This window comes from Pelodiscus sinensis, chromosome 6 (assembly GCF_049634645.1).
Source record: "Pelodiscus sinensis isolate JC-2024 chromosome 6, ASM4963464v1, whole genome shotgun sequence".
NCBI lineage: Eukaryota > Metazoa > Chordata > Testudines > Trionychidae > Pelodiscus > Pelodiscus sinensis.
Window position 1 is genome coordinate 59,838,300 of NC_134716.1, and position 13,524 is coordinate 59,851,823.

Sequence of the window (13,524 nt, forward strand, 5' to 3'; positions counted from 1 at the left end):
TTTCAATGTATTGATGACTAATGTTCTAATTGCTAGGATACTTCCTAAGGTAAATATAGAGTACTGTATTCATTTATAGCTCTTATCTCTCTTCTTCCTTTTTATGTATGCCTCTATTATATCCACCATACTCAAGTTCAGTTATAGTATACAGAAGGGAGCAATGCAGAGCTGTAACTGGATCTGCAATTAGCAGGAGCTCCCAGAGACAATGGTCCAAATTGTGTACTGCTGTACTCTATGGGTGTTTTGCCACAAACTTCAGTGGAAGCAGAATCAGGCTCACTGGACCTCATTGTAGGATTGAAGTCTTTCCTCTCCCCTTATCTTTGGATACAGTTTGTGATTTATGGCAAAATCCAGCTCTTGTGTTACTGTTTTGTGAGCTGACAAATATTCAGAAATAGGAAGGTTGTTTGCTTTTCTTTGTATTATCTGAGTGGTTGAGATCACAGCACAAGTATGCTCTGAGGCTAACTTAAAAGTTACAATGACCTGATGCTTGGAGGAATAGATAGAAAAGGAAGATAGAGTGGGATTAAAGAGAGGTGAGTGAAATGCTAAAATCACAAGAGCTAGCAAATTTGCATGAATCAATTTTCCTTCCTTGATTTTCAAGCGTTGTTAAAGGCATCAAAGAAACAAGGCAAGTGAAGTAATATCTTTTATTGAACCAACTTCTATTGGTGAAAGCTTCTCTCTCTCACCAACAGAAGTTTGTCCAATAAAAGATATTACCTCACCTACCTGGCTCCTCAGTGAGAGGAGATAGGGAAGAGAAACTCTCCCTATTATATTCATGGTTGGTATGGTTCAATTTCTTAATAACTATGTGACTACTGCCACCTTCTTTGTAATCTGCTAGGTTGTTTTTCCTACTATTTCTCTAAGAAGCCTTCCAGTCTGACTGAGAACACTTTTCTCACATAAATAATCCCTTTAGTGAAACAAGAGACAGGACTATGCAGCACTTTAAAAGCTAACAAGATGGTTTATTAGGTGATGAGCTTTCGTGAGCCAGACCCACTTCCTCAGATCACGAAAGTTCATCACCTAATAAACCATCTTGTTAGTCTTTAAGGTGCTGCATAGTCCTGTCTTTTGTTTCAGCTAGACCAGACTAACACGGCTACATCTCTATTACTATTCCCCTTAGTGAAAGAGACTTATCAAATGAGTAAGGATGAACTCCATTTTATGTTCCTTGTGCATAACATATATTTTTCCTGAACTGCATATATTCATTGTCTTCTTAGCGAGGATGCTTATATTTTCTGACATGGCTATCTTTAATCAATTAATTAACACATTTTTCTTATTGATTTTTAGTTTCTGTCCATGAAATATTTTAATGGTGTATGAGATTGCTACACCATTGCAAATGGCTGATTGAGTAACCCCATGTGTTCAATAAATGAAGCCATAGAAAAGACTTGACTCAAAAAAGTTTGTGAATATTTTAAATCCTGTTTTTCAACATGTTCTCACGTGTAAGAAAGTTTCCCTTGTTCTTTTACAAACAGCAGTCTTTCTATTTGTGTATGTTGAATTTCAAGTTATATCACTCATTAGATTCATATAATCAGTGCTTTTTTTGTAAAACAAAACAAAAAAAGGTGCCAATACTCCAGGGGAAAAGTTATTGAGCTCTGACTGGAGGTGCTGGTGTGTCTAGAGGTGCCGGTACTGCATACTGGGCAGTACCGTCACAAAGAAAAGCACTGCATATAATCTAACAGAACTACAAGAATTACCTATATGCTGTATTTCCCCTCCCATATGCTGCTCTCAATGCAATCTAGTTAAATACATCATAAGCTCTTCTTTCAGAATAACATTGTGTTCTTTGCTAGTTACCTCAGTTACCTTCCAACTTTTTTTTACAGTTTCAGTATTTCCTGCTGTATGAGAATCTTCAGATCTACTGCCATTGCACCAAATTCTCATTAGGAGTGAGAACCTGCAACTTCCATTGACGTCAATGGAAGTTCAGGTACTCAGTACCCACAGAAGGCACCCAGCGCCTTACAGGAAAAGGGCCATAGGTAAGTAAGTACAAGAAAGAAAATATTAGTTTTTTCCCCAATGAATCACAAAAACACATTAAACAATATTCCTTTTTCAGTGGGAATATGAAGATTTGCAGGTACAACTTACTCTTTTAGTTAGCTGGGTATCCATCATGAAATTATGCACATGTTTTTCAGCTTTGGTAAGTTCTAACTTCCTTGCAACCACAGCTACCACCAGTGCAGTGCACCCAGCACCCTGAAAACAACAATAAAAGAAATCCCAGGGAGTTACTATCTTTTATTTCAAAAACATTTTTAAAAAAGTTTCTTATTCACTGAAGAAATATGAAAGGCATATTATAATGATGAATCACCGTTTCTGATAAATGTGATGAATATAGTACAGCTATTTTAGTTCAGAGTTATATAAAGAGCCTGTTACCATAGACTGGTAAACTGTCAAGGTACCATCAATTGCTTGCTTAAGAGCATCATTTTAAAGTCATGCTTTTTTCCTTTAGGGGTTGAAAAAAGAATACAGATTTTAGAACATGCTCAGTTTCTAATGTCTGAACAAGGGCAGACACTACAACATTTAAAATTTAGAATATATGTATAAATGAATCCAGATAGGCCTGTTCATAGTCAACGAATCTGCAGTTGCTAAAAGGAAGTAAGATTGAATTAGTATCTAGCACAATAAAACTAGAATCTGTCTTAAGGCTTTCTTTAAAGTCTAATGATAAAGTTAACTTAAATCTAGTTTTTAGTCACATATATATTCCTTGTAGAGTTTGTTAAAATTTGTTGTGCAAAACCTTTTTTAAACCAATACACATTCATATTGACTAAAACAGTTTGTGAATTCTAGTTTTACTGAATTGTTTTAGATAGAAAAACAAAAATATTAAGAAAAATCTAACTTTATTTTTTAACAAAAGCAGTTCAATGTTTTTAAATTTGAAATGTCCTTTTGTTTCAAAATTTACTATGACTTTATAGGTGAGAAAAAAGATTTAAAAACTATGAAATGAAACAAAACATTTTCTTTCAGCTAAAATGAATATTTAGTTTGACCGAAAACAGAATTCTGCCAATTTTTCAGATTACCAAAAAGTTTTTGAAAAATTCCTCTCAGGTCACCCCCAAATTATTTTATGGTCAATTTTTTTGGTTTAGAAAGTGAAAAAAATATAGTTATTTGAATGACTATTTATATGTTCTCTTCTGACAAACAGAAGCAATCTTTTTTCTACAAATTATGTTCAGTCCATTTTGCTACTTTGAATAACATGTGTCTTGCAGAAACAGCTTTGTAACTTGGCTGAAGGTTGTTTTGTGCTAAGTATATGTATATTTGTAACTATAAATATTGTTCCAAATACAGCCTAGAATAAACAGATACAAATCTCATGGAAGAGAACTATAGTGGGGTATATTATATGCCAAGAGAGTAGAAGGAGGTTATAATATGTAAAACAACTAGCAGGAGGGTGCCATATAAAGCAATTTCCAACTGCAAATTAATCTACCAATTCCCAAACCAATGGTGTTGTAATATACCTGCCAACTTCTACAGACAGCTCCCTATTCTCAGTATTTTTCAGATATATATACACGAGTTACACTTTTTATAGGCTGAAGATTTGCCTTGTTTAGAACCATCAGTGAAGCTATATCAGTTCAACCCCTAGTACAGACAGGTAAAGTTTCTCTTTGCACCTTAACGTTTCCCCTGGTTTCATACCTATGCTTGCCTCCACTTTTCCTCATTCTAAATTCTTCTCTATCCCTCACTTTGTCATCCTGCCCTCCTAAAGATTCAATTCTGCTATGCCAAATAAATATGAAAATGTCCTCAATTTGTTCCCCATAAATTCACCTCAATGAATTTATTTGCCTGTACACCAAAACCATACAGACTCCCTCATTAACATAGATTCCTTAGTGAGTTCATCTACTTCCTTCTCCCCAGTTACTGAGAGACACCAAATAAATTCATTTGCCCTCCTCCACCCCAGACACACCATTTAACGTGTCCTGGATCCCTTTCAAACAGACCCCTCCCATGCACTCAGCTACTCACCATAAACACACAAAGCCCTGATCTCCAATTAGTTTTGGCTGAACTTCCATACCAACTGCACTCTCCAAATAACCTTCTTCCCAGTCCTTTCTCTGATTCTCTCTTTAGGCTTCTGCTTCCTCTGGAGAGATTCTTGTCCTTCCTTCCAGTTCTATGAGTCTATGACTCTGCTCCCTCACACCCATTCTAATGCTGGTTGAAATCAAGCAATCCCACAGCAATTCAGGGCACCAGAGCAGAAATCAATGGGCCCCCTGTCTCCCTTCCTCAGCCAGGACCATAAGCCTCCCCTGCACGGATAGGCCCCAAGTGCCCCCAAGCCTGCCAGAGGAGCCTGGGCTGACCATGTCCTATCCCCCTCCCTACCTAAACCCAACCTATCTGCTTTAGGGAAAGTCGTGCCAGCCAGAATCTCTTGATTGAAAGATGTTTTTGATATACCCCATGTAGGTTCCAGGGCTGAATAACCCCACCCTAGAGTGTGCATAGAGGCATATAAAAGCATCTTTCAATCAAGTGATGTTTATTAGCAGAGCTGCTGCAGTAGTGACCATGGCCTCCCAGATGCTTTTAAATTATTGGATTCCTGGGCAATTGCCTCCTTTGCTCCCCCCTCCATTGGTGGGTGTGAAATCAAGGAAAGGGGAATTGTAGTCTCTCAATTCCCTCAAAGCATGAGGGAGCCCAGAGGAAAAGTCTTCACTTCTCCTCCCAAATCGCAGCCCTAGGAAGGGAGTGTTGGTGAAAGCTGCAGAGAGGATGCTATTTATACCTGTGCTGGTGGTGTGTGTGTAGTTTATATACCTGCATACTGCTGTAAGTGTAGACGTAGCCTTACTCTCTGCACACATTTTCTGACCATTCTCTCCTTAGCATTTAAATTAATCAAACTTTAGTTTCACCCTAGAATCTGAGTGAAATTACACAAGGTGAAGACAGTGGGAGGGTACAGGGAGTCAGTGCAGAATCTGAGCAAGGTCTTTTAGCCATCAATGGAAGTAAACTGCTTTGAAGATCACCATGTTCTCTTAAAAATATAACGCTGAAGTGCAATCTGTCAAATATATCAAAAAGGGGCTATAATGAAGATCACCAGAAATTCAGTGCTGGTGAACTCTGTGCCTCAGCTCCTGAATACTACTATCTAGGCCCAATAATGCATCTGTTCCAGTTTCCATCATTAATTCTCAAAACATTTCCCAAATACTAATTACTTGATCTCTTTGAAGCCGTAATGTACAAAGAGTAGTTCACCTGACACTGGTGTGATGAAATAAAGCAACTGTTTAAACATCAAAATACAACAGTACAGAACCAAAAGACAAAAAGGAATATTGTATCCAATTGCAATGAAGGAATTTAGGTAAGCAAAATGCAATTGCCTGAATTGGAATTGTTAATATCTGAAAGACTGTGCCTGCAGCAGCTCTATACTGGCAAACAACATGCTAAGGAAATGCTTTGTATTGGCCTACAAGAAAATGTGCTATCTCCTGTATCATCAAAATTGCTTCATAAAGCATTCAGGTGTTTTAGGGACAGCTCTCATGCAAATACTAATTCAGACTGACTCTGCTGGCTTTGTGAAAGATGATAGGAAAGATGATAGGATAGACACTTTTTACCTTTGTTCAAAAGAGGAAAGGTAGAGTATTACATGTGGATTTCTTCCTTACACAAAACAAATTATGTTTATTCTTTTTCTAATAAACAGTTTAGACATAGCACTTAATTTAAAGTGCGATTTTAAAGTTTTATCTTTATTATCAATACATTGAATTATTGTAATACTTTGTACTTCTAGAAGGCCTTTCACTTGAAGTAAAATATGGTATTTCCATTATATAGATCAGGAACCTGAAGTATAGATGATCTGTACCATTATTTTAAATGATGGCATAATGTTGCTGTCCACTCACGTGATTAATGTACCGATCATCTTTGTTCATATAAAAAAATCAATAAGATGGATGCACATTCATAATCACACCCTCCCACTGGTTTTTCCATAATTAACATTGCAGAAAAAAGAAAGCACAATTCCAGCTGCAAGAAAGTCTTGTTTTAAGATGACAGTCTAAAAATGATGAAAAATATATTTCAATTATTGTATTTTGAATATTATGATGGACTAAGGCAAACAATAAACTAAATCACTGCTTCAAGCTGCTGCTCTCCCTTCAGGGGAGTCTTATGTCATAAAAACAAAATAAATGGAGTAATACACACAGCTTTTGGAATTTCAAAGCCATAATATACCCTATCTGGAGTTCACACAATGTGGTCTGCCTCATTCCTGCCTGTTACACTATATTTTATATTAAATTGCTTATTTTGTGTTGGTAAACATCAAGTTTTTAAGAGCACTTAGGAATTCCAGTTATTATTCACAAACCAAGCTGAAAAGACAAATACAGAACAAAAGCATTATATTGATAGTACAGCCAAAAGGTAACTTTTGGATGTATTCTTGAATGCTGCCATGGTTTTATATCTTTAGAACAGAATCCACTACCCAGATTTTAATTTTTTACAAGAACTAGAGAGAAGCAATGCCTGCTAGTTAATTGTCAGGATATTGTAGATTATCTAAAATGATGATTTGTAGCCATTTCTGAAAAAAAAAAGACTCTTACACATGGAACAGACTAAACTCAGAATTTACTAATTTATTCTAGCTATCTTGGGCCTCATGAACCAATTGTGCCAATTTTTCAAGACAGCCTATAATTATATATACAGTTTTACAGGGTGCAAAACCCTTTCTTTGCCCAATGCAAACAAAATTCACATGCTTATCTCATTTAGAAATCTATCTGATATGCATAAATACTCTGCATACTAGTGTCCTGAATTGCTGACAGTATGCAGAGTATATCATCTACCTGAGCAAGGCCCAAATTAAGAGCTAGTCTTTAAAATGTGGTTTCATGCTAATTTTTATAAATCAACATTCCGTTAACATTTTTTAATTCTTTCAAATGAGTTCTTCTGGATTATTTTTCTGACAGTGCCACTACTATTTAAAATACTGTATTTCATAAGGTGCTGGTATTTTTTAAAAGAAATTACATAAATACCGGTGTTATGTGAAGTAGATTTAAATATTTTAAATCATAATTTATAATACAAGAATTTTGTATCCGCTACATAAAATTTAATTATGTGATCAGTCTTCCTAGTATAGTTGATAAACTTCTTTAGTACATAAGAATGACCATACTGGGACAGACCATATGTCTGTCTAGCTCAATTCACTGGCTTCCAACAGTGGCCAAGGTAAGGTGCCCTGGCAAAAGAACAGGTAATCATCAAGACTTGGTCTACACTAAAGGAGAAAGTCAAATTAAGATATGCTACTCAAGCTACATTTATCACATAGCTGGAGTTGAAGTATCTTAAATCATGTTTTGGGGCCATCCACACAGGAGGAAGTTGAAAGAGCAAACGCTCCCATCAACTTCCCTTACTCCTCGTGAAGAGCAGGACTACTGGTGCCAACAGGAGCATCCTCTCACTTCAAATTAGCAGGTCTTCACTAGACCCACTAATTCCAAACCCGGAAGATTGACTGTGGTAGTGTAGACGTGACCCAAGTGATCCATGCCCTGTTGCCAATTCCCATGTTCTGGCAAACAGAGGCTAGGGACACCATCCCTGCCCATCCTTGCTAACAGTCATTGATGGACAGATAGCTGCAGCGGCACAGGAGCAGCAAACAGAGCTGTAAACAGGGGAGTTTGAGTGGGAGTTTGTACAGGGAGTTTGGATTGTGGGACTTGTTTGGAGTTTGTTTTTGCTGTGGAGGGGGTGTTTTGGTTTGTTTTTTTGTTCACCAGACTAATAGGATTTTGGTGAGAAAGTAGATAAAACATAGAGGCAGTAATGGCCATGTCCCAAGTAGTAGAGAACACAATGAGGATGATTGGATGTGGTAGCTGCAGTATGTACATGATTCTGGAGGGGGTACCTGAAAGGAGTTCTGTTTGCATGAAGTGCCGCCTGATCGAGCTGATGGAAGAAAAGATCCGAGGACTGGAGATGCAGGTGGAAACTCTGTTTGAGTTTAGAAGGGGGTTTGAGCAGATGATGGGGCAAAGGCATGACGTGGCTGAAGGGGAAAGTTTAGATATGCAGATGGAAGCAGGATCAAGGGCCTCAGAGGGGGGACTGCTGGGCGAAGAAAATGGACAGTGGAAGCATGTGACTCAGAGAACCAGGCAGAGGAAAAGATGGGTCAGTGAAGGAAAAATAGAGCTGAAGAACAGGTATGTGGAGATGGAGAATGAAGAAGGGATACAGCAGGTAGATAATGAAGATGGAAGGGTGAGGAAGAAGAGAAGAGTGGCTAGTCCCATAGATAAAGGGGAAGACTTAATGGACACAACACCAATAATGAGCATTAAGAGGATACAGGATGGGTTAAAGAGGATTACAAGGGAAAATAGGAATGGCAAGGACTTGCAGCCAGAGGAAGCTAGAGATAGACCAGAAAACTTCACTGTCACTAGGAAAAGACAGGTCTATGTGATTGGGGACTCCTTATTGAGAAGAATAAATAGGCCTGTTACCAGAGCTGATCCAGAGAATAGAAGGGTGTGCTGTCTGCCAGGTGCTAAGATACGAGATGTGGAACTGAGATTGAAGAGGATTATTAAGGGAGCAGGAAGGAATCCATTGATCATCTTTCATGTAGGAACAAATGATACGGCTAAATTCTCGCTGGAACGAATTAAGGGAGACTATGCTAGGCTGGGGAGGATGCTCAAGGAAATTGAGGCTCAGGTGATCTTTAGTGGGACTCTGCCTGTTCCTAGAGAAGGGCAACTAAGATGTGACAGGATTATGATGATCAATAGAAGGCTTATGCAGTGGTGTTATAAGGAGGGCTTTGGGATGTATGGTCACTGGGAGGCATTTATGGACAGAGGACTGTTCTCTAGGGATGGACTTCACCTAAGTAGGGAGGGAAATAGACTTCTAGGATGGAGGCTGGCTCAACTGATTAAGAGAGCTGTAAACTAGGAATTTGGGGGAGATGATTGGGAGATGCCCAGGTAATCTCTACGCCAGATTTTAACACTGAGAGGGAGGAAAACGAAGTAAGAAAGGATATAGCTGGGGGTAGGAGAATGAACATGAGGAAGGGTGGGGTGGATACTGTCCGAGTCAGAACTACAACAATGGCTGCCCGTCGCAGGGAGCCATAGCCTGTAATACCTCTAAGGCTGGTATAGGGGGCTCTGTCTGTGAGGTGGGGTGTTTTCCATATAAGGGCATGTAAATTAATAATCTTCCCCTGATCGCTCCACCCATTGCAGTGAAAGATCAGCCAATGGGCTGACTTGTGCTCAGGCCTGCTACTCCACCCACTGCAGCAAAAACCAACCTATGGGGTGATAAGTTCACAGGCAATAAAACAGGCAGGCAGCCCCTCTCTCACTGGGGATTCGCATCGAGTGAACGCCTGGCCTGATCACCCAGACGCCTTGCACCCCCCGCTCTTGAGTCTTACTGAGCGTACTCCGAGTTGGTCGACCCGAGTGGAGATAGTTTATGAGCATGTGACCGGTACTTGTGTTCCTGCTGTCTCCAGAACTGGTATAACCCCCCCCCCTCCCGCCATCATCCCTATCCTAATTGATTTTTTAGTTGTCCTTATTGCTTGTCAAGTGACAGTGGCTAAAAAGTTACTAAGTTAGTTTATAAATAGTTGTGGTTTAGGTTTTTTACTGTTTCCTTGTATAAAGTTGTGTAAATAATCAGCCCTATGGACAATACCAGTGTTAATTCAACTGTTCCTAACCCCTGGGCAGTTATTGGGAATTATTGTGATTTAGAAAAGCCTCAGGGAATTGTTTTGTGTTGTCTGGCAATCTGTTTAATTTTTGTTCTGATGATTGTCTGGCGTCATCAAAATAAAATCAGTTTGTGCTTTTTAAAACCCCCAGTTGTGGTCTCATCCTTTCCGGCATCCCTTCGAACCTCGTGTATTACGGGGACTGACAGATACTACTCTAATAGGTCATATTGGAGGTATAACGTCCGTGCCAAATTGGGTAAAGAATGTGAATGAGGCCAAACAGCAAAAATTAAGATGTTTGTACACCAATGCGAGGTGCCTAGGTAACAAAAAGGAGGAACTAGAGCTATTGGTCCAGGAAGTGAAACCAGATATTATAGGAATAACAGAAACATGGTGGAATACTAGGCATGACTGGAGTATAGGTATTGAAGGGAATGTGCTGTTTAGGAAAGACAGAAATAAGGGTAAAGGTGGTGGAGTCGCATTGTATATCAAAGATGAGGTAGATTGTAAAGAAATAAAAAGTGATGGAATGGAGAAGACCGAGTCTGTTTGGGCAAAAATCACATTGGGGAAGAAAACTATCAGATTCTCCCCTGGGATAGTGTTTGGGGTGTGTTATAGACCACCAGGATCCAATTTGGATATGGATAGAGACCTCTTTAATGTTTTTAATGAAGTAAATACTCATGGAAACTGCGTAGTCATGGGAGATTTCAACTTTCCAGATATAGACTGGAGAACAAGTGCTAGTAATAATAATAGGGCTCAGATTTTTCTAGATGTGTTAGCTGATGAATTCCTTCATCAAGTAGTTGCTGAACCAACAAGGGGGGATGCTATTTTAGATATGGTTTTGGTGAGTAGCGAGGACCTCATAGATGAAATGGTTGTAGGAGACAACCTTGGCTCGAGTGATCATGAGCTAATTCAGTTCAAATTACATGGAAGGATAAACAAAAATAAATCTGAGACTAGGATTTTTGATTTCAAAAGGGCTAACTTTAGTAAATTAAGGAAATTAGTTAGGGAAGTTGATTGGACTAAAGAAATTATGGATCTTAAAGTGGAGGAGGCCTGGAATTATTTTAAGTTAAAGTTGCAGAAGCTGTCAGAAGCCTGTATCCCTAAAAAAGGGAAAAAATTCATAGGCTGGTGTGTTAGACCAAGTTGGATGAGCAAGCATCTCAGAGAGGTGATTAAGAAAAAGCAGAAAGCATATAAGGAGTGGAAAATGGGAGGAATCAGTAAAGAAAGCTACCTTAGAGGTTAGAGCATGTAGGGACAAAGTGAGAAAGGCTAAAAGTCAGGTCGAGTTGGACCTTGCAAAGGGAATTAAAACCAATAGTAAAAGGTTTTATAGCCATATAAATAGGGAAAAAAAACAAAAAAAGAAGAAGTAGGACTGCTAATTACTAAGGATGGAGTGGAGGTTAAGGATAATCTAGGAATGGCCCAATATTTGAACAAATACTTTGCTTCAGTCTTTAATGAGGCTAATGAAGAGCTTAGGGATAATGGTAACTTAACAAATGGGACTAAATATATGGAGGTAGATATTACCATATCCGAGGTAAAAGCCAAACTTGAACAGCTTAATGGGAGTAAATCAGGGGGCCCAGATAATCTTCATCCAAGAATATTGAAGGAACTGGCACATGCACTTGCAAGTCCATTAGCAAAAATTTTTAATAAATCTCTAAACTCAGGGGTTGTACCATTTGACTGGAGAATTGCTTATACAGTTCCGATTTTTAAGAAAGGGAAAAAAAGCAACCCGGGTAACTATAGGCCTGTTAGTTTGACATCTGTAGTATGTAAAATCCTGGAAAAATTTTTGAAGGAGAAAGTAGTTAGAGACATTGAGGCTAATGGCAATTGGGACAAATTACAACATGGTTTTACAAAAGGTAGATTGTGCCAAACCAATCTGATCTCCTTTTTTGAGAAAGTAACAGATTTTTTAGATATAGGAAATGCAGTGGATCTAATCTACCTCGACTTTAGTAAGGCATTTGATACAGTACCACGTGGGGAATTATTGGTTAAATTGGAAAAGATAGGGATTAATATGAAAGTTGAGAGGTAGATAAGCAACTGGTTAAAGGGGAGACTACAGCGGGTCATATTGAAAGGTGAACTGTCGGGTTGGAGGACGGTTACTAGCGGAGTTCCTCAGGGATCAGTTTTGGGGCCAATTTTATTTAATCTTTTTATTGCTGATCTTGGCACCAAAAGTGGAAGTGTCCTAATAAAATTTGCGGATGACACAAAGTTGGGAGCTATTGCCAATTCAGAAAAGGATCGGGATATCATACAGGAAGATCTGGATGATCTTGTAAATTGGAGTGATAGCAATAGGATGAAATTTAATAGTGAGAAGTGTAAGGTTATGCATTTAGGGATTAATAACAAGAATTTTAGTTATAAGCTGGAGACACATCAGTTGGAAGTAACGGAGGAGGAGAAGGACCTCGGAGTCCTGGTTGATTATAGAATGACTATGAGCCGCCATTGTGACATGGCCGTGAAAAAGGCTAATACGATCTTGGGATGTATTAGGCGAGGTATTTCCAGTAGGGATAAGGAGGTGTTAGTGCCATTATACAAGGCATTGGTGAGACACCATTTGGAATACTGTGTGCAGTTCTAATCTCCCATGTTTAAGAAGGATGAATTCAAACTGGAACAGGTACAAAGAAGGGCCACTAGGATGATCCGAGGAATGGAAAACCTGTCTTATGAAAGGAGACTCAAGGAGCTTGGCTTGTTTACCTTAACCAAAAGAAGGCTGAGGGGGGACATGATTGCACTTTTTAAATATATTAGAGGGATTAATACCAGGGAGGGAGAGGAATTATTTAAGCTTAATTCCAATGTGGATACAAGAACAAATGGATATAAGCTTGCTAGTAGGAAGTTTAGACTTGAGATTAGACGAAGGTTTCTAACATTAGAAGAGTGAGGTTCTGGAACGGCCTTCCAAGGGAAGTAGTGGGGGCAAAAGATCTATCTGGTTTCAAGATTATACTAGATGGGTTTATGAAGGGGATAGGTTGATGAGATAACATGATCTTGATAGGAGATACTATAGAGAACTTGCTGGGTGTCTGGCTGGTCAGTCTTGCCCACAGGCTCAGGGTTTAGCTGATCGCCATATTTGGGGTCAGGAAGGAATTTTCCTCCAGGGTAGATTGGCAGAGGCCCTGGAGGTTTTTCGCCTTCCTCTGTAGCATGGGGTACAGATCACAGCTAGAGGATTCTCTGCATCTTGGGGTCTTCAAATATTTGAAGGCTTCAATATCTGAGATATAAGTGAGACGATTATTCTGGGAGGGGTGGGTGTGATTCTGTGGCCTGCACTGTGCAGGGGGTCAGACTAGATGATCATAATGGTCCCTTCTGACCTTAAAGTCTATGAGTCTATCTTCCATGAACATATCTCTTTTTAAACTTTTTTTAAAATGACAAATAGAAGTCCACCTGTCTTAGGAAAAAGGGTGTGTGTTTTTTTCAGTCTCTTATTAATTGGTTGCTTAAAATAGGTTTCATAGTAAATTATTTTCATTTTATTTCATAACAAATATTCACAGAATAGAATAAATTGTAAACAGATATGC

The 13,524-nt window shown here is 38.8% G+C and overlaps 1 protein-coding gene across 2 annotated transcripts in view; it reads right to left on the minus strand.

Annotated features, from left to right (window-relative positions):
* Positions 1-13,524, minus strand: part of KCNN2 (potassium calcium-activated channel subfamily N member 2) — a 192,032-nt gene that overhangs the window by 11,747 nt on the left and 166,761 nt on the right. For both annotated transcript variants that reach the window (XM_075931993.1, XM_075931994.1), the window contains exon 8: positions 2,158-2,268. In XM_075931993.1, the coding sequence (XP_075788108.1) occupies positions 2,158-2,268 (111 nt within the window). The remainder of the gene's footprint in view (positions 1-2,157; positions 2,269-13,524) is intronic.